The following is a 22888-nucleotide window of genomic DNA, read 5'->3' on the forward strand; positions in this document are numbered from 1 at the left end:
GAAATATTTACGTACTTTACGAAAAATATATCTTGTACGACCAAGGTATCGCGTTGGTTGTGTTTTGTTACAAAAAAAAAAAAAAAAAAAAATTGCATCACTTGCATGAATAAGTGGGAGGAAATTAATTAATTAAGTAATTAATTAATTAATTATGGACGCGGGGTACTTGCAGAGATATGTTGGTTACAAAGCGAATGTCAGAAATTTGTCCGCGTGCCGTGTGAGAAACAAGGAACTCGTACGAACATTCCGACGTCTAGAAACGTTATAATGATCAACGAGTATATGAAATATAATGATCAAGAGTAACATTCTACTTCGCAATTTTAAATATGTATGTGGCTGTACGACTATCATGAGAATGAAAAGGTTAGTTGAGAGACGCAGGTGTGTGATTCCGAAATGTATAATTTCCTAGGATGAACATGTATAATTGCGAATAAGTATTACACGAGTTTATGGAAAATCCTTCCACGAATAATCAACTTTATAACGCAGTACGCATTTGCCTCAGAAAAATAAAAAATAGTCATCTGAATTTGCATCCGAAGAGATAACGATACGCTTTGAGTAGAAAAAAAAAAGCGGTTGTGACGTCTGAAAATCAGATGTAGGTGTAAGATGGCCGCAAACCTTCGAAAATAACAAGGAAATGCTACTCTGATGCATAAAAATCGAACGATTCTTTAATCGCGCGAAGTTGGTTGTTTCTGCGTGACTAATATCTTCCATTAATTTGGACTTTTCCACAGAGAATAAGAAAACCGAGTTGTTCGCGGAAACGACAAGAAAACGTTATCCTTTCGCACAAATAATCGATCGATTTCTTGACCATGTCTGTCGTCGAGATTACGCGTCAGTTTTAGTCGATCGATCGGTCGAGCGTATCGAAAGAAAATATCTCGCTTGCATAACTGTACCAAGCACTATCTGTCACTAGCAAAGACGTTACTATTGTCTGCCAATATCTTTGGAATCTCTGCTAGAGCTTTCCTTCGATCGTTAAAAAGAAGAATTATCACAATAGAAACATTCGCGAGGATTTTTTCGTTTCGATTAAACAGTTGGTAGAACTGCCGTGTGACACTGTCCGACGGACGCGTTCGATCGTACACTCAATCGCACTGGACGTGGGATAACCTCAAAAATACATGAAATCGTAGTACATTGTGTATAAGTTCTCATATATTCTATGAATTATTGAAATTCGACGTGAAAATATTCCAAGGATTGCAACGCGAGAAGGATACCCTTTCGTATACGAACAGAGATCAGTAGAAATAACTAGAAATTTGCGGAAAGATCACGTCGCCAAGATGTCTCTGAATACAGTACGATCCAAAGACGAAGAAATTCTTACGACGCACTTCCTGCTGAATAATAAAACGATAAGGGTATCAAGAACGCTGAAGTCACAGATTCGACCGGTTTTGTCACCGTCGGACAGAGCGCGGTCGTCACGCGAACGCGGCTGTTTCTCGAGATACGCCTATCACGCATTGGCATTTCACTAACACGGAGCATTTTAGAGCATATTCATAGCTCGTGGGAAAAACCAATCCACCACAAATATATACCGCGTAGCCACCTAACCGATCCACGCTGAATCAAGCTGTGCTCCAGCTTATGACCAATATGTCCACAAGACGAAGATAGTCTCAGGTTAAAGTACAAGTTGTACAAATTCTCTACGCCATGACGAAATATGTTTCTTAAATTTCGACGACGATCCAGCGGTTCGAAATGTGCACGAATACAGTTCGGAAGAGGTTACGATCGTTCGGTTGATCTAAACCGAAACCGGGCCATCAAATACATTACATACGTTCGGCGAGTGAGAAGGGAAAAAACTAGTCGTTCCTATCGCCTCCACGCGATCGGTGAAAGAGAAAAAGAGCAAAGGTAAATATATATGCTTTTAAAAACATCCCTTAGAACAGAGTCGGGTTGTTGTCGTCGCGGTAACCATGACGACGTTGCCCCCTTGATGGTTGGTCATAATCGTGCCCCTTTCCCCCCTTGCCCGCTGCTTAGTGAACGTCGTACCCTTCTCCTTGCTCCTCGCGACGCACAGGCGACGCTAGGTTTCCTCCACAGCGCTGGCCAAGTAAAGAAGAGGCAGCCAGCCTCGGAGCCTCCGGTCACCTTTCTCTATCTCGCTCTCTCTCTTTATCGAGCACTCTTTCTTTGTCTCTCATATCGCGTGTGTATATATATATATACACACATATATACGTATATATACGCGTTTCTCCTTCGTGCTCTTATTCCTTCCCTATCGCTGCTTCTTTCTCTCTCGCTCGTTACGCTGCCCCCCCCTCTCTCCGCACGTAGCGACCCACGACCCACCGTCGTTACCACAGCCACCTCGACCGTTCCCCACCTCTCGCCATCCTAACTACGCCACCCAGCATCGCGGCCGCCGTCCTACCTCCTCCACCTCTCCACCCCCAACCTCCTCTTACTCTGCTTCGCTGCTGCTGCTGCTGCCGCCTCTATACCCTCCTGCTCCCTCCGCCGCTCGTCCCCAAGCCCAAGGAAACGCGGGATCGCTTCGAATTCAAACTACTGAACACGAGGTTACCACGCGTCAAATCTGACACTTCGGCACGACGTTGATCCGCCGCTGTATCAATTTCTACACCATAGTGGAAATAGCGTCGACGACGTGAAACCTCGCCGATTCTCACGTACACAGAGTTTCCTAATGTTATGCTCCGAAAGAGAGAGAGAGAGAGAGAGAGGGAAAGAGAGAGAGAGAGAGAGAGAGAAAGAGAGAGAGAGAGTGAGAGATGACGAAACACGACGAAAAAATTCGCGGCGATTATTTGTATCGATTCCGACACGTCGACGCATGAAAAAAGAATCAACGAACGAGTGTTTATGGTTTTTCTTAGCACTTGAGAATGCCCGGTACGATTCAATGTCTCGCAGCCGACGGGCGATTAACACGGTTTCGCAGCGTGATTATACCGGTTGATGCAATATTTTCGATCGATTTGTACGATCACACACAGGATGAGAAGAAATCGCAGAGGCTAGGCGATAAAATAGTTTCCACGGAGATTCATCGCCGTGTCTCTGCCGTTCGTGTGCGCCAGCCTTTCAAGGCGTTACGAGAAGTTAGCTTTCAATTGCAAAGTTGCGCTCGTCGCTGCGGGACGAGACGTTCTCTTCGGTGGTCAGAGAGTTGCGTGTAACGAATCGTATATCCGAGGTATCCGTCGACGAGATAGAAAAATCACACACTGAACCACTTGTACTAGGGCACGATTGAGGAGATACACGGTTCTCGTTCGATGGCTGAGAAACGTCGCGGCGAAACGAGGATAAAGTCCCTTCGCGTAACGAACACCGAACTCGAGGAACGGAGCAACGTTTAAATTTTTCACAGCAAGCGACACACAACCACCTCGTAGCCGTTGTGATGTCGTGTTCACGTAACGCTCTCTTGGCTGGCCGCGCAAGAACGTTAGAGGCAGGCGAACACAGGCCGGCACAGTTTTCGAAAGGGGGAAAAAAAATTGGTGGAAAAAAAAAAGAAAAAGAAACTGACGTAGCACTTTTCACTCACCTGACTAACGTCGCACCACATTATTATTTCGCTAGCACTGACGACAGCATCTTGGATCGCTCGTGTACCATACACAGTGTAGCGCAATGGTTTTTTGTTTTCAGTGAGGAAATAGTACGTGAAATCGAAGCTCCACCGTCGGTGTACGCTCCGTGAATACGCTCTGTTCGTTTTCTCTCTCACAGTCTCACGAAATGCACTCTCACGATTGCGGATACATTCGTCGCCGTGCGCTTGTGCTTCGCGTTTCAGAATACCGCCTGTCTAACTCGTCGAGTAACACCACACGATCACTTCGAGTGAACGACACGACTCTCACCGACGAGCCCACTAGCGACTGGTTGGCCATGCAAAGCATTACTGAATACTCTGACAACAGTACTCGTCGTGTACCGCCGCTCGGTTTTCCCCCGAGTGAGTGCTCGGCTGTTTCCGTCGAACTTCGGCCCACCTGCACTCTAGCACGACGGCACGGCACATAGTGCCGTAGCCTCGTCGCGTCGAGCCCTTTACTTCTCCTCGTGTCTATCTTCGAGTCGCTTGCCACTGTCGTCTTCTCGCGTAAAACTTGCGTCTTTTCTGTATTAAAAAAATCAGCGTATCCACGCTACGAATTACACCGAAGCAGGAAAATAGCGTAAAAATGAAATTGCTCCTGCTGATTTCTGCTCTCGTGACTTTTATTAAAACAAACTGAATTATTTTTGATTCGTATCGATCGTTATATAACGTATACACTACGCGTAGGGATTTACGTTACATTATTATTGTGCCGTAGGAAATTGATATTTCCTAATGTCGGTGAAAAAAAAAAGAAAGAAAAAAAAAAATTGAGGAAAAGATCACCTCTTGAATGAACGTAAATTAAAGGGTCCTGGCTATTCTCCAGCTTGTAAAGTTGTAATAACGGGAGCGTGGCGGGTACTTTAATGTTCGCGAAGAAAGTTTCAGAATTTATTTTTACACGCTACCGGTTGTCCGCGTGTTGTCGAAGTAACACGCGCCATTGTGTATATTTTGTTCATACAAAATCACGCGGAATGAATTTCATGAATATCGACGCGCGATCATACCGATGATTTAGATGTTCCATCGAATAATTTTTTTTTTTTTTCCGTGTGCAACGGCGCCGCCTCCGACAATACGAATCCATTAGAGCGTTAGCTAAATTGTTTCGATATATCTATCAAAATACGCGTGAGAAAATTAAAATAGTTCTGCGCGTTTCAATGATTTACTACGCCGACCGATTGGATTTCGAATTCAATAAATTATTTTTAAAAGCCATTGTACATCGAAAAGCGAACAGCATATTGTCGACATTCGACCGGTGGTAGATTTCGTACGGGCGGAAGGGTGCGTTCTATTCACGCCACGTAAATTAATTGTATAATTGATATTGAATATCCTCGGATTGTTTATGCCATTCAGGTTGCTCATACAAAGGAAATTCATTGTTTAAATGTATGATTTTGAAATGTGATCAATGCTTTTATATAACCTGATTTATATTCTGATTTATGATGCGCGTGTGACATTAAAAAACCGCAAAAACTAACTGGCATAGGTGGAACGCACTTGTTCAAGGCGGAAAACACGAGGGAAGGGGAAAGGCCACGTGCCCTTAAAGCCTTGCCAAGGAAAGTGAGGGCATGGTATTAAGGTATAGAAAGTCTCTCTCTGTGTATATAAATTTGAACACCCTGTATATTTGCGTTTACCAAATATTTCGTTTTCGTCTCTTTCATCGAATCGGCTTAATTTTGTCTAACCACGTACAAGATTTGTCGCAAAGGAGGTGTTTTAATGAAAATTTGTTCATATAAAACTGTTTGCACTAACACCAAGGTGAAAAATTGTTCTGCGCGAGAAAGTGCACGATAGCCTGGTCTCGCTCGATGAAAGTTACGGGAGAATGGATTGAGCTACGATGAAAAATTTGATCCAGCGCAAAAACTCAAAACGACTTAGGCCATTCGATAGGTACTAGCGTGAACTATTTCGCGAAGCTCGCACTTCTGGCGTCGTTTATCAGCAAGTTTCTTACGTCGTTGCGGCCGAATCATATACTATCGAATGATATAAAATCCTAACTAAAAAACCATCCAACTATATCGCACAATTCCATGCCCCTGTAATATGATAATCTGAAAATTTGCTCGATTTCCTAATGTCAGCGATTTATCAAAACGACCACGTTCGTTCGATTCGATATTTAAAACGTAATCACGTACGCGCATAAGCAGAAATATAAAAATTATACGTGTAAAAAATATTGTCGGATAGTTCGCATAACGAACGTGTAAAATTATTTACGAGCGAGAAACTGTAATATTTTTAGCGCGATTGTAAATACAGAAATAATTCAAGCGTTCGATACGCAGTGGAAACCGTGGCTCGATTTCGATTTCGAGGCTACGAAACGGGGAACTCGTAGACACCGGGGCCCCCGAGTACGAGGGAGTCTGCCCAACGCCGTTAGCTTCGAAACCCGCCACTGACTGTCAGCCTGTATACGGCGAGCAGCGTAAGAGCGCTCGAAGGCCTCGGCTCTTGCGAGCCAGCAACGAACGGCAGACAACGCCGCACGGATACCGCGCGCCACCTTCCATACGGCAAGCAGCCTAAGAAAATTCACCGCGAACATTTTTATTCGGTATCGGGTAAACGGGCCGCATCATCGGGACGCTTCGATCGCGAAACAACGGCGCGCAAACCGGCGCATCGATCGTCGATCGGTGTTGCCCGGTAGGCCGGTTAATTTCGGGAATTTTGCGCGACATTCCGTAAACAGCCCGAGGGGAGAGCGTGCTCGAGGCTCTGTGAGAAGCGTACGGCGGCGTATCGCGCGACGGCCACAGCCGTCGGCGAGGCAGTTCTAAGCGAAGTCGTTTTCTCCGTGAAGGCGCGGTGAAAATGTCTTCCTCCTCCTCGCCAGGAGGAACAAACTTCTTTCTCCCTTCATTGTTGCCCGGTGTCTACTTACATGTATATCTGTATCTAAGCGTTAGCAGCGCTTTTCACAGACAGAGAGGGAACTTTGACTTGTCGTTACGCGCGTGAAAGTCCCTATGCGTCTGTAACTCGAATTTCGATCGATTCCTCGGCTTCACGGACGAGGATCAAGGCAGCGGAATTTCTCCAAGCGAGAATTCGTAAGAAATACCTCGAGCGTCTTCTCGTCTCGTTCGTGATTGACAACGACGAGTCTGACGACGACAAGTCAGTCGGTCAGGCAGAGATCGTTGTTTTCGGAGAGATCGAACCGCCGACCGTGACGACTCGTTTCATCTGGTGCCGCCGAGATTCAATACTCTTTACGTCGATCGAAGAAGGGAGAGTCCAGCGAATGTTTCGTCGAATTGTCGCGTGTCTCGTTACGCTTGATGTCGTTTGTTATTGTTGATGTCGTCGTCGGGCGATTTTAACGCCGCGGAACGAACAGCTATCGAAGGAAAGACAGGGATGGGAATATCGTAGGAGAGTGGGAAGGAGGAGTTTTAACTGGCGGCTTATTGCCGGCGCGAGAATGCGCCAATGATTCTGACCGCGGAAACGAGCGCGTACCAACCGTTTAAACCCGCTCGCTCGCGTGCACCGCCGTATGTAAGCGAATATACATATGTGTAAGCGTAATACCTGTGCCGCGACAACGACGGCCAACGTGCACGAGGACTGAGGACAGTCGAACGCGTGGCTTCACGACGGAAGTAAAGCGCTAGTCGGCTTTACGATTGGTTGAGCATTGCGCGACAGATGAATTGTGGCCAATGAATGTCCTTGCTCTCTGGACGAGGCCACGACGACGTAAGCAAGCCGTATTTGAACATTATGAACCGCTTGCGTATCTACGAGACCACGTCGCCTGCTTCAAAGTTGATTGTAGTTGATTTGAGGAGCATCTACCATCTTGCTCGTATTTTATGATGTTTCAATAGCAGCGGATAGTTTTCTTTTTTTTTTCTTTTATGAAAACTATACACATTGTCACATCAGTGTCGGAACAGCTCTACCTGTTACATTTATTGGAATATTCAAGCAAATTGTATTTTATTCGATATTTTATCTTGCCAGTAGATCGCGGATTTCTGTTAACGAGGTATTTAAAGTTACAAGAATGCACACAATATGCAAAAATATAAAAAAGATACTCAAAGTAAGGTGGCTGTTATTAATAGTCAACGGGTGAGATGAAACTTTATTTATCTATCGAGAGAGAAGGAGAGAGGTCGTTCGTTTCTTTAGTCGCGTTAATACAAATCCTCGGTTTACTTATAGATCGTATACGATGTGGATAAGATAACAGATTTCCCATAAAATAATTAGAAAATGAAAGCAGGAAGGAGCGTGCAATTTGCACTAAATAAATTTTATCACGCCCATGACTCTTCTAATGGACATTGATATTTACGTATCGGTTTTCCCACTTTTCATTATGATCCTTTGACCGTCGTGGTTTCTCTTTTAGACTCTTTTCAGTACCGATGATAAAATGATGTCAAAATTGGTCCGAACTTTCTTTTGATATGATTACTAAACTTTCTCATCTAAGAACAGAATGGGAACTAGACGTTGATGGTACTCGCGGTGGGGATAAGGAAACATGGAGGAACTCGTGGGGCGTTTTACGATCGTCTTCGAAAGCTGCGACTTCTGTGCACTTCCGGCCTCGATTCTAGAAGCACCTTCAGGCGGTTTTCTTTTCGCAGACGGGGAAAGATAATTCAGCAACCGCAGAAAATATCTCGATCGTGTACCATTTGACGCGATGACCTTTCTGCCATTATTTTCTTGAGAATTAGGGATCGTTTTATCGTCATTTTGCAACTGTACTGTAAAAACCGTTCCTGCAACCGTTCATACGTCTTTCGTACGGTTTAACGTTGATCGTTTAACAGTATATGCCCGTTAGTTTCTTTTTTTAAACAGTTACGGACGATATTAGAAGATTAGAAATTATTTTATAAATTTTACAATTGTATTTTAAGAACGGACGATCCCATCCATATATGCGCTTCTTTTATAATATCTTTCAGGAGAATGAACTTCTTTAGCGATACAGCGTACGTTCATTTGTACTGTTATACATCACATTAGAAATTATTTTATTGTACATGTAATATTTTAGATCTGCTATACGATCTGCGAGAACGAATAAAATGCACTTTTCATACTTATTTCGTATAATTTAATACTTTCAATGCAGAATTAAATCAAGCAACGTATTAGGTATGTTAATTTCTTTAGGCAATTGTAATTACGATGGTATTGAATTTAGAGTACTACAAGTAACAGGCAGCCGATTACTTTCTAAGGTAAAAGCAATGGAATGTTGATAAATTGCAAGTTTAAAGGTGTTTATGTTACAAGTCTTGCGGAAGTATCTAAGTGTGTCGAAAAAGCATCCAGGAAAATCGTGTTACGTTAGCAGTGCAGCGACCGAGGATGCTTGGAAAGTCAGGACAGTTTTCCCGCTGTTTCCATGCAACCGGAAGTTGCTCCTCGGCCGCATTTCTCCCATCCTTAAATCTCTTTTTCAACCTTCTTCGATTTCTCTCTGGTTGACGCTTTTTATCTTTTTGTACGCGCTGGCAATTAATTTGTCCATTATACAACAACGCTATTTATTCCTCTCCCCTAAATATACCTTTCTTCATGAAAATTCAGATAATACTCCAACTTGGATTTCTTACACAAACGCTGTCGACTATTTTTCACGCGTTATTTTCTCCCGTATTTTGTCTCCTGTTACGTAAATTTATTAATCAACCTGATCAACACCGCGTTCAACGATCGAAATATTCGAGTAATTTCGCGTATCTATCGCGACCAGGTGACGAACGAAAAAGCTGGAAAAACTGAGGAAGCCAGGCTTCTGACGAACAAAATCTAAAATCCGGACGTTTAATCGCATCCACGCGAGCTAACGAATGCCAAAGATATAAAATTATAATTGAATAATATCATTATCGATATTACGTAATCAATTATCATAATTAATTGTTAAAACCTCGATGTATTTGATTTTCGTTTTCATGGGCAACAGCAAAGACTACATTTTTCACAATTATCATCCCTTTATGTTTATGCATATCGAAACCTACATCACAAACTCTCTCTCTCTCTCCCTCTCCCCTATATATTATATTTTATTATATAATTAACCGATAATTAACGTTAATACGTTCTCTTACGTGTTCATTAAAACAACATAGTCCGTTTCTGTAACGATTATTACGTTATAAGGTATATATCGTTTTCTCACCTGTTTAAGCCGGATTTACGGTTAACGAAAATTTCCGTGGTTGCATACCGCGCCATTATATCGGTTTACACGGCGCTCTTGTAAGTTCTGTCGCTCCTTGTTTGATCAACTGAGACAGCCAGTCGCAATCTATCGAAAATCGTCCGAATTCGCGTTGTTATCCAATAGCGGGCAGCCAGCAGCTGGAAGCGCTTCGCACGGCCGAGTTAAAAACACCTGTTAACACACGTTCGGTTCTACGGTGACATCCGGACGACATCGACAGGTGTAAGTGTAAGTTAATCAACTAATTTGACAATTCGTGCGTGCACGTGACTTTCGTATACCTCGTACCCGTCCTAATTATTATTAATGGGCTGCAGCGTATCTCGCGATATTAAAGCCTACAGATGGATACGTTCAACGGCAATCCTAAGATTACCGCGTTAAGTAAAACACTCGTCAGCCAGAGAAGCGGCCATCGCTCGTATCTGTTGCGATCGAAAAATTTATGGAGAATAGCCAAGTACGTACATTTGAAAGTATAAAAGCTACAGAATGCGATTGAGCGATGAAAACAGATCATTCATTTTCCTATCACCGTCGTCGTTACCTCGTAAATTATCTTCGTCCCAGGTAGACAGTTACACGGTATCGTGTGGCACGAATTTTTCAGCCCTACGACGATCTTCGGAATGTTCATTCACGTAGAGATTCTCCTCCTTTTCGACCTTCCCTCCAGACACGAGATCGCAATTAATCGTGATATGCAGCTAATCGGCAGAAAGTTGAACGACCGAGCAAACTGGTCGCCGAAGCACGCCAATTAAGTACCAGAATAGATAGAAAATTTGTACTCCTCGCAGGCGTCAAGATCCGCCACAGCGGACACTCTCACGGTTTATAACATCGCGCGTGGGCCGACGACTATAAATTTGATGCAGGATCGTGGCCAGCAGCATTAATACGGAAGGACTCTAGCCAGGAATAAGAGGAAGAAAATGGCCCGCGGTGCGGCGCCGTTCAAAAGGGCGGTCACGCTAATAGCGACGATCGGATCCTCATTACGGATTCCGATCGTGGGTATCGATAAAGATCGGCAATAAGATCCCCCATTCCTCTTCAACCGGCGGATCCCTTCCGCTTTACGAGCAAGTGCCACGAATTAATTCGGACCGAACCGTTTCGGATTAGCCCGGTAAAATGCCTGGCAACTTCCACTCGGTTATTGACCGAGTGAACATCGTGTTTACATAATAGGCCCGGTCTCGAGATTCGGCTCTTTGTTCGTTCAATGGTGCCATATAAACAAATTACGGTATGCACGCAGGGTATGTAAAGAGGAACAGGTGGCAGACAGTTCAGTAGGTGCTCGTACGTCCGAAAGTGTTCGTCTACGATCGATTCGTGCAACGAATTTCGTAAATACCTGGCGACGCCTGTGGAAAATGTCGAAATGCCAAGTACGTTGGGAATGGGGCGAGCTTTTGGAAAAATTAGGCAGGTAATAGAATTTACGACGAGACGTTTACCGACCGCTTGTCTTTACAGAAAATTCAAGGACAAAATAGATTCTTCCCATGTTGTAAACGAGGGCAAGTGATTTTGTTTAACGATGTGCAGTCAACCGTACGAAAAATCTTTGAAAATGTTGCGTTTGAAAGGAATTTCTTTGTACGCTGCCTCCTTTAATTATCCTCGCAAAAGTATGATTTTGAAAGTTGGAAAACTTGGCTAATAACATTAATTGCGCGCAAGAACTTGGCTCCTTCGTTCGAATTATTATCGCGTACGAGCTGCTCTTCCACAAATTCAGATAAATGCAGCTCTACGTTAACTCACGATCGGTATCAGATTTATGCAAATCAATAAGCCATTGCTCACGCGGCGCTGTTATTAGTCAGCCTGTGATAAATGAAAAATAAATATGGAAAAAGAAGAGAACGAGAACGGCCGGCCGTGTCATTGAACGTGAACGAGCAGCGGCATGCATATAATTATAGGAGACATTTATTAATTCTTTACGATCGACGTAACACGAATTCAAAGCGATCGCATGACACAGGTCTGGCTCGATGAGACGCGCGCGCGTACACGCTCCACCATTCATTCATGCGTTTCGCCAAGTAACATGTACCTATCGATAAAAGCGATGCAACTTATTATTCATTAATTGCTCATTGTCACGGACGATCGCGTAATTCCGCGGGGATCCCGCTTATGTAACCTAGTCGACGACCCCGCGGTTTCGCGATTAATTAATTCTTAACAGCTGCCCGTTAATGAGGTAAAAGAAGCGTGGCCGTTACGACATAGCCGATGGAGGAAACATATCGAGAACAAAAGATCATTATTCTGTAGTTTATGCTTATACCAAATTGCGAAAGATTTCGTGAAACGCGATCGTTCGAAACGCGGCGGTCCGAGTAAAGCGAATTAACGAAATAAGTGAAATGTCGTAGTTCGCACGTGCGAAGTTTCATCGGTCGTGCAACGCAGGAAGAGGTTTTAAGGACGCGAAACGTGGAAATTTCGAGTTAGAAATGTAATAGTTTATGCGTATCTTGGATTTGATACGGCCTCCGTGGAAAAATATAGAATGCCGCGTGCGACCTTGGACGCCGTTGCATCAATCGGTGCCGCTGCTTGATGCTTTAATTTAAGACTTCGCTGTATACGTGTACGTTGCACGTACTATACCGAAGAAGAGAACTAGCGCGATCGCGTCTTATCATTGTAACAAGGATGATAAGGAAATCTTTATCGCAGATAAGATTGTTGCCGAGTCTTTCGGTTGAAAATTATCTGAAATACATCGCTTTAAACGATTTGCCAATACGTTTGCAGAATACGTTTATCGAAGGAATGAAAAGTAAAGTCGAATAAAATTTCTACGTAGCGTGAGAGTAAAGAAAAAAGGAAGAAAAGGGAATCGCACCGAGAGACACCGTTTTTTAAATTCTTAGATAATTTTGTAACAGCCGTTCGAAACAACGGCACGTGAATATTATTTATTTACAAATTGACGACGTCGCCTTGTGATCGATCAGAGTTATCAGGAATGCGAAGTCTGGAAATTTATAGTACACTGACCATGTATTTATTTTCTCGTTTTGTGTAGAAGCTATAGGCTTTAAATCACGATATTTGTATAATAAATATTTCCGTGCATACGTGTACGAGAGTTGGATAATTTAAACGAGCGGAGCACAGTAGGACAGGAATTTATCAATTCGTCCGATGATTATCATCATCGATCATTTAACAATTACCTAGTCTTAAGCGTTACGTGAATCTAAACAGACGCGTCATTAGCAAAGATGACGGTATAAATAAATTTCACGACGATGGCTAAACAACGACGTGTTTCAAAGAAGAAATAAAAAAAAAAAATACAACAACACGGTGAGATAAATTGGTATCATCGATATCATCTGTCCTTTGGGTTCGATATATGGAAGTCTTGATAAAAATTTTCATCCACGCATTCTATATATGACAATAGGAAAAACTTTTCATTTTTCTTGTCACTCGTCGCTTCGAGTGGTATTTTACCGGCCAACTCATTAGTTCATTTTTCATCGTACTTTCTGCTATCACGATAAATGTTTCTTCGCTTTTGATACGCGTTATATCGACGGTACTTGAGTGTTATCAATATTCCGATACTGAAATTATAATTCAATATTGACACTAACTAAAGAGACTTAAATGAGAATTTCACTTGCTAAGTATATATACTACAACGACTATTTCACTTCAGATATTTTGTGCACATAGTTTCGCATGCTGCATGCATTCCCAACGTTCTTATACTTTGAAATTTCACTTGTTAGAAATTCTTTCGTTTATTACGATATTTCGCGCGATACGTATCACGGCTTCTATAAATATTCAAGCGACTCTTATATATCGTATCGTATTTATTTGTATCAGATGGCATAGAAACCGGGCTTGGTTTTACCAACATAGCTTCTAAACGTGAAACTAAACTTGCAAAATTAAATTATCAAGGGCCAGCATCGCGCCATCCCAATTATTTATTGCCAATCCTTTCCAATCAATTTGAATCATCGAATTCTCCGCCTTAACGCCGCGCGCTCGTGAAAAATAATTCTACGGACCCGCGTAACATCTTTTAACGTCGTCGTTCATTCCACTTAGATTCTGCAACTTTGTTCCGTTCGACGAAATTCAAGCGTTCGTAACATTGTGGTAAACTGTGTGTACAAATGCTCGGCGCCTAACGCGTCAGACGAGTACCAAAGATTCTGCAATTTTACTCAATTTAAAGAAATTGAAGCGTTCGAAACATCACGGCAATCTGCATACACGTTGCCTGTCTCTCAATGACCAAAAAACCACTGCCACGTAATCACACTAATAATTAAATCTAATTTCGATCTCGCTGCCAAGAAACGCGACTTGCTTTGTAATTTTTCTAATCGCGCGCTATCTCGTTCGATCCTCTCACTCATCCCTGCGTACTTTACGCTCGTGTTATCCTTAACCCAGTTGCTACACGCCAGCAACGTGCGGCACACACCGACGACTATCGAACAGAAATTTCCAGGCTGATAAACGCGTAGCAGGTGGGAGATTTTTCCCGCGGACTTGAGACGAGAACAACGGGGATGAAAGTGAAAATTGGCGCGAAGAGGAGCGCAACTGGGACGAGAGATGGATCGGGTTCACCTAAATGCCGGTACCAATTAATTCTGAGCCGGCAGAAGGGTTGACGTACCGCGCAAGGAGAGGAATCGTAGCCCCATAAAACAGAGTCTCGCTTCGCCTCTTCCTACTCCACCTACTCCGCCGCTCGCCTCTCTTTCCGCCTCTTTAACCCTGACCTCCCGTAAAATACACGGAGAAAAAGACTTTTCCAACGTGTACGCACGAGCGAGCTGGCCGAACTCATGAATGGACCCGCGGCTCTATTTACGAGCGCGCGACCTGCTGCTTTTATCGTCGTCTCCAGCCACTCTTTTGCCACGGTTCTGCCGCTTTTCGAGCCGGCCGCGGATGCGCCACGGGGCCGGCACTTAGCTCTCGTCCCGCACCAAATGCCACAGCGGCCAACGATGCTTTTGCACCGATGATTCACCCTTTCTTCCGGCAGCGGCAATATCTTGGATCGGATTTCGATCAGGCGTTTCGGACTATGAACTGTACGCGGATGCGCGACGAGAACGTGCGATAGGTTCGCGCACGGTGTTCGTGCCAATTTTCCGACGGTGTGTTATTAACGTTACAACTATCGCACCAGTCAGAACGACTGGTTCTACCATTTGACAAAACGTGATCCTTCTCTTGTTTGTTCAAGGATTACGATCCCTAATGGATAAATAATACAAAAGACGTGATCCGTAACATGGGATTGCTTTTGTAAGAATGTAATAAATTAATAAACGTACAAATATTCTATTGTTATTGGTATTTGTTTAAAGGTCAGTCGTTTCGATTGGTCGTGGTTGGTTTGAGATAGCTTCCTCTTGACTGTCGGCAACTCCAGCGTTTATCGCGTTATGCTGGACAGGTGAGAAACCTTCTCCTCGACCCACGAGGTTTACGAAATTCTACCAGCAATTCTACGCTAACTGTGCCACGTTGCTAACGAAGAACAGCAACGTTGAACGTAGAACGCTGCGTATAATAAAAGGAAAAGCTTCCGTAGCCACTTGCGCATTGAAACTGCCATAAAAGGGTCGTCCGTTTCTCCTTACGTCTGATCGTGTCGTCCCGCGAATCTGCTTAAAAGATGCATCAAATATCGTTCACGTTTAACCTTCGAGCTGGCAGAGAACGCAACAAAGTTGCAAGCTGCCGGGCGTGTTGTACTTTCTAGTCGAACGACCAGAAGCCACATCCACTTCGACGATATATATATATATATATCCTGATCACATTGTGCGCACGTAAATCGCAAGGAAAGTGGGCTAAGGTGGAATCACCGTTAACGGTGCAACATATCGTTCCCCATAAACTTCCATCTCCATATCGTCAGCTAGTACGAGGCAACAAATTCCTAAGCACCGAGCTGCTGATTAATCGGCGTCATTCGGATCGGGACGAGTGTGGACAATCGACAGCCGGATAATCGGAGGATAATAAAAGGTTTTGAGTAAGCTGCGTCATAGGTGGTGCGTTTCGGACATTTTACATCCGTCGCCCGGTGCAAGAAGCAACGATATTTGTATTTACAGAGTCGAGGTATTGGCGGAAGGTAGAGAAGTTAAAAAATTTACGATCAAATAATTTCAGACGCAGAAGTTTCTGCCGTTGTTTCGCATTTCTTTTCTAACGCAGAGAGAAAGAGAGGGAGAGAGTGAGTCGAAGCTTGCGCTACTTGGCTACTTCTCGCGGGAAGTTTATCGTATGAAAAATTCTCACACTGACGTATACAAATGCGATTATCGTCGTTTCTACATGGAAGTTGAAATTGTCTTTCTCTAAACGAGCGTACAGATGATCGACGAATAACTTGCATACTTAATTATTCACAGCCTCGATAGCTTCTGCTAGTTAGAAGTATAACAGTTACACAGAGTCGGACATTACTCTGTCTCTGCCTGTTAGTTCGCCGTAAACGCGACCAACAGCCCAGGTCAAATTCCAAAGAGTAGCTGCTTGAAATCGCGTTGAACACCTCACTCAGCGCTATACCGATTTTCTTAAAACGAATGTTCGAAACTAACGAGCGTCTTGAGGCTCGCTATCGAACTTGGACAGCCAGCGGCGTTTATTTGGCGTCGGTTTCGAGTTGTCACCGGCGCTCGATACGAAAGTTCATTTACACGAGGTTCGAGGAGGCAGACAGGAAAGAAAGAAACATCGTATTTTAAATATCCGTGTTGGCAAACGTTCGACACGAGGAACACGGCACAGCGGGGGTGGGGAAACAGTGAAAAGAAACGAGTCAGCGATGATGTGTCGGACGTCGCGCGCGAACGGCCATTCATACGTCCGCAGAGAGATATTTATTGGGGAAAAAGAGAGAGAGAGAGAGAGAGAGAGAGCGAGAGAGAGAGAAAGAGAGACACACAGAGAGGGAAAGAGGGACGACCAGACGAGGATTATGTAATTTGTATCTGGGAGATTAGTTTTACGACACTTCGGTTCCTGTTACCGGACTCCATCCCCACTCGTTCGCGTTGCGGCGTACGCACTGTCGCGTGGGCACGCGACGTGAATCATTGTTCGTCGGAATAAATTAATGATCCAGACTGATAGCCGGAGCGTAAAGAGGCGCCGGGTGTCGTCGAATTTGTCGTAGGTCGGCGACACGAGCGTCGACGTCGCTCTGACGCTGTCTCTGTCGTCGTTCGACGAATGACTCGGCTCGTTCGTATTTCGTTATCTTTGGCGATTTCTTTCGCTTTGCAGAGAAAAAGAAGCAACGTTGACTCGAGCGTTGTTAGCCCTTCGACAGGTGAACCTCGCAGCGTGACCCGGGCAGAGTGTCGCGTGGGATACGTTCAACCCTTCTACACCGTCAAACAAAATTAGAAAGCATATTTTCTTGGCGAACTAAAATACGCGTCGCATCGACACCTGGCTGCTGATCAGCGACAGTCTCGGCTCGTTATCCTCGCGTCGGACTTGGTGAAAGAGCCGAGGTAATTCTTTGAGGTAATTTGCAGCGTCTTCGAGGTAATTTGGAGCATCGTACGGCGTGATCCTTTGATACGGTGAGGTGATTTCCATTCAACTCGTAGTCAGGATATGATACAGCGTCTTGGCTCGACTTTTCTCTCAACTTTTCCAAACGAGGAAATCGTATCGCTTTCTATCAACGATGTAAACGCGCATTACCGAACAGATCCCTCGTTGCTTCCTATTTCCATCGCCTCGTTTACTATATTCGCATCACACACTTTCGACCCACATTGTTCCGCTTTGGACAAGCGCGTTTAATCGCACGCAACGCCGTTTACCTTTTACCCACGTTACATCCTCATTTCCACTTATTCCGTGGACGAGCGTCAAGTTAGAGGCGGAGCTGAAGAAAATTCCCGCGCTGACGCAACGGCCGCAACCTTTTAATTCCTTCGGGCGAGATTTACGCCGAATTTTACGCTGCGATGAAAATAAAGAAAATGAAAATTAAAAGAGCGGCTCTGACGCGCTTCCACGCTCGTACACGCGCGCGTACGACGCGCCGTGGCCGTGGAAAGAACGCGAGGAATGCGATGGTAACGACGCGGCTCGCATAATCGGGGCCAACTTCTGCCATTGGAGTTTTCTAGCGGGCCGAGCGAACCCATTGTTCGCTACCGGCATAACGATCTCGAGTGATAGCGCCGCGTGAACGAACTGCAGTCTCGCGGCGCGGCAGCCGTGAAATTTGACGTAGGTCACGGCGGATCCTTGCGCGCTGACGCGCTCGAAAAACACGCTTGCCCCCTCGCTCGGATTGAATTATAACCGAGACGTGATGGCATTTCGCAGGACTCTGAATACCTGGTACGCAAGAACGCGACTTCTTGCTGGCCACTTGGCGCGGTTCTCGCCTCTACTCTTTCTTCTTCTTTTGCCTCTCGCGCTTTTGCAGTGGAATTCGAATTTCGCGCCCGCGCGTCGAATACGCTGGTAGATCGCGAACACGGGAGCAGACATTCAACGAAAGAGAAGCACAAAGACGCGGGAATATTCGGCGAGGCGAGAACAGGGACGTTACAGGCTTACACACTCGTCGCTATTCTTCCTTCTTTATCAACTTCATTGGCGAAAATTAGCGTTTTCACTGCAAGTATTATTCATATGGACGAGTCGTTCGTACGGTTGGAGCACTCTGTTGAAGTCTACTTGCTCGAGCTTTGGTTGCTAGTAAACAGAAGTTTACGTTTCTCGAGGTACTCGTGGAGAGTTCGTACCCATCTCGTTTAGATTTTGATCGTCGTGTTCGGATTTTTATAACCCAGCGAGGCTCTCGTCTCCATGGTGCAAGAGGTTGCCAATTTTTGAAGAAAAATCTCGGTACAGAATCAACGCGGTATACTAACAACGATTCTTTCATAGTCGAGTTTCTTCAGAAAGCAAAGCAATCGACAATTCGATCCGCGAATTTCTTGGATGATTCCTTAACGATTTACCTTCGGAAGTTTATTTATCGCAGGGAGATGGTACGAACAATTGTAGGTTCCAGTAAGAGTTTGAAATTTCAAAAAAATAATTCTTACAACGTCGCCTCTTTTCTCTATCTTGTAGTGCACGTACGTTGTCGGTTATTTGCAAAATTCTTTTCAAAATACTCACGATTTCACCTACTTAATATCGCGATGCACCAGGTCCCGTGGTTGCCAACTATGGTACGAAACAATCGTTCATCTTCCGGTCGCACGCGACGCGGAATACCATAACCAATTAATCGGAATGCATTAGCACCTTCCTTAAACGGCGATTACCAAATCGGCTCGTACAATGGCCCGTGCCTTATTTATTGCCTATACGATCGATTCATCCCCGGTGAATATACACACGGGCCATTGTGCACACGCGTGCTACAGCGAGACTGCGATACCGGCGACTCTAGAGAACAAAATGTCCCGCGCCTTATAAGTGCCCGATACAAATCACCTAATCTCTCCTGGCCTCTCTATCTTCCCATTTCTCATTCCCTCTTTCGTCCCTTCGCTGCACCATTCTTTAGGTACAGTGACTGGCGAAAGTATTTGGACGATTAATATTCTGCACCTAGCAAACATCCTTTTTCCACGTATCGTTCGTGTTATGTAACACATTTTGAAATTGCATCGCCACTGTCACGGGACACGACGATCTTCATTATATCGGAGGAATTCCAAACCAATTTGAAGATGAAGGTGCAAACCAATGTATCAACGTATACGCACGATACAAATCAATGTATCGATGTATATACATGATACAAATGAATGCATCAATGTACATAATGATACAGATGAATGTATCAATATACATACATGATACAAATCAATGCGTCAATGTACATAATGATACAGATGAATGTATCAATGCCCTATGCACATACATGATAAAGATGAATATATCAATGACCTTTGCACATACATGACACAACTGAATGTATTAACCTTGCACATACATAACACAAATGCATGTATCAATGTCTTTTGTACATATATTATACAGATAAATGTATCAATGTACACTGTAAGTACATGATGCACATGAATGTATCAATGTACACTGTAAGTACATGATGCACATGAATGTATCAATGTACACTGTAAGTACATGATGCACATGAATGTATCAATGTACATTGTAAGTACATGATACACATGAATGTATCAATGTACACTGTAAGTACATGATGCACATGAATGTATCAATGTACACTGTAAGTACATGATGCACATGAATGTATCAATGTACATTGTAAGTACATGATGCACATGAATGTATCAATGTACATCGCAAGTACATGATGCACATGAATGTATCAATGTACATTGTAAGTACATGATGCACATGAATGTATCAATGTACATTGCAAGTACATGATGCACATGAATGTATCAATGTACATTGCAAGTACATGATGCACATGAATGTATTAATGTACATTGTAAGTACATGATGCACATGAATGTATCAATGTGCATTGTAAGTACATGATGCACATGAATGTATCAATGTACATTGTAAGTACATGATGCACATGAATGTATCAATGTACACTGTAAGTACATGATGCACATGAATGTATCAATGTGCATTGTACATGCATGGTACAAACCAATGTCGCGTATCAATGTACATGTGCGATCAATCGATATATCATGATACAAATCACGTATGTACACTACCACACGTGCGCGATAAAAATCCCCTAATCTCTCCTGGCCTCTCTATCTTGTCATTCCTTATTCCCTCCTCCGTTCCTTCGCTGCATCGGTCTTTAGGTACAGTGGCTCGCGAAAGTATTTGAACACCGACTGTACGAAGCTTTCCTGTTGTATCGTTCGTGTTACGTGAAACATACTGAAACTGTATTAGCGCCATAACGAGACACGAGTCTCTTGATCACATCGATGGAATTTGAAACCTGAAAACAGAGGCTGCAAGCTGCTCGCTATGAAATTATATTGGTATTAATCAAAGTCTAAATACTGTTTGCGGCCAAGCAAACAATCAACAACAGGTTCTTTCATATTAGAAAGCCAGTAAGAATAATAACAGTAAGAAAGAAGCATCTTTCTCTTCAACGTCTCGTCCCGAGTAAAATTCGTGCTTTTCCAGCTTCAACATATTCGGCAAAGAAATTTCGAAATACAACTTTGGCGTCGTACGAGTAAACTGCAATCTACGTCTTCGACTTATTTTTCGCCGTAGAATCGCCACCTTGCCGATCGTACCGTGGTTAATGGAACAGCTTGTACATTCGTAAAAAGCGACCACAACCGTTCGAATACTTTCGCGAGTCACTGTATCCTCGTTGGCGGAATGGTTTGCGCGCGTTTCCTCCGTCTCTATCTTCGTATCGTTGTTGCTCCTCCTCTCTGTGCAAGCTTCCGTGGCGGCACGTTTGTGCGCGACCTGCCCCAATGTCTCTTGCTCTGCCTCTCCTTTCCCTGGTGATCCCGACGAAACCCGACGGTCGACCATTCGATCCTCGTTCATCGGCTTTTCTTCTCCTCCCCTCATCCCTGGTGTCGCACGCGTTCATGCATTATAAATATCTCCAAATATCTCGTGTTCCTTATTCGATCGAACGACGAAGACGGAGGAGGGCGAAGAGCGCCGAGGCTGCGGGAGCGACAGAGAGACGACGACGACGACGACGAGCACTGTTATTCGGTCGATGCCTTCCACGTTTATACGGAGGAGGACCAGTGTGCGTGCACACGAGCTCGTTGCAGCGACAGAATGGATATCGATGCATGGCCACCACGTGGTCGCACATCCATCCACGGATCTTTCATTTTCTTTCTTGGATCTGATTCAATGGAGATTCGGCGCGGCGAGCCGAATGAATGATTCAAAGAGCTTGGCTCGCCGATGCAGTCGAGTAGCTTCCAATGCTTTCGCGTCTAAGGAATGCGGATTTTCTCAATATCAACCGGTGACAATTAGTTGCCAATCCAAAAAATTCCATATTTTCATGAACTTTGTCAAATGGACGATAAATCGCTTTCTAAACAGATACTCCTTCCTCTCGCGTAGCAAATGCTCGACGAGTATACTCGACGTACTACGAATCTTTACGCATCTTCCTACGTCTTTACGTATTTTCTGGACATTTTCTCTCCGTCTTACGTCCACCAGATTTGCATCGATTCCATTCGCGGACATTATTTTAGTTCAATTTGGTTGGAAAATCTCTTTAACGCGTTACGTAACGATTATCGAAAGCGGATGTATCAGTGCAGGATTTCGTTTTTTTTTTTTTTTTTTTTGCTTTAGTAGCGAAAAACGATTAAATACTTTGACACGATAAAAATTAACGCGGATAGTAAAAATCGTTGGGGGGTGAATGGCAACTGTTGTTTAAAGTAACCGATACGTATAAAATAACACGTACGTGTAATTCAGGTTGATCATTATTGTTATTATTGTTATTGTATCAAGGAAAATATTTTATACAAAGTATGTACGTTTCATCGTGTTCGATCTCGTCGAGCAAGCAAATTCGTTCTATCCGTTTATATTTCGAAATTATCAGTATATCGGGTGACCTCGGGCATTTTAAAAATAGCGCTGTACTCTTTGGCAGGGACTCGGAGTTAACCTTGAACCTTAAAGCAGGACAAAAATGCATCGGATGTAAATGTACACGTATTTTGATATAAAGTATCGCAGCTTAAACCCGTAAAAAATCAATGGCTAAAATAAGCGAACTACCGATATCGGTTGTGTACCGTGTATGACACGAGCTGGTGCGTTTAATATTTGGTTTGCGACAGATTTTTTATACCGCAAACAATACCAAAATTTTATTATGTGTAAATAAAATCGAGTGGGTACGGTGTTTGATTAGTTTTATCTTCCTAAATCCTGTTTTATACAATCAGTAAAAATCGAAAGCTCACGCGAAATGAAAAAAAAAAAAAAAAAAAAAAAAAAAA

At 43.7% G+C, this 22888-nt stretch overlaps 1 protein-coding gene across 10 annotated transcripts in view; it reads right to left on the minus strand.

The window, feature by feature from the left end:
- Window positions 1-22888, minus strand: part of LOC122576900 (chromatin modification-related protein EAF1-like) — a 399412-nt gene that overhangs the window by 54064 nt on the left and 322460 nt on the right. For 2 of the 10 annotated variants that reach the window (XR_006319947.1, XR_006319946.1), the window contains one exon: window positions 9764-10058. The exons of 6 other annotated variants lie outside the window; for them this stretch is intronic. Coding sequence is in view for 1 of the 4 variants with exons in the window: in XM_043747792.1 (XP_043603727.1) it covers window positions 3578-3598 (21 nt within the window). In the remaining 3 variants the exon portion in view is untranslated. Of the gene's footprint in view, window positions 1-3577; window positions 3970-9763; window positions 10059-22888 lie in introns of those variants that run through there. 2 more of the 10 variants (XM_043747796.1, XM_043747792.1) reach the window with 2 other exon arrangements.

This window comes from Bombus pyrosoma, linkage group LG17, assembly GCF_014825855.1.
Source record: "Bombus pyrosoma isolate SC7728 linkage group LG17, ASM1482585v1, whole genome shotgun sequence".
NCBI lineage: Eukaryota > Metazoa > Arthropoda > Insecta > Hymenoptera > Apidae > Bombus > Bombus pyrosoma.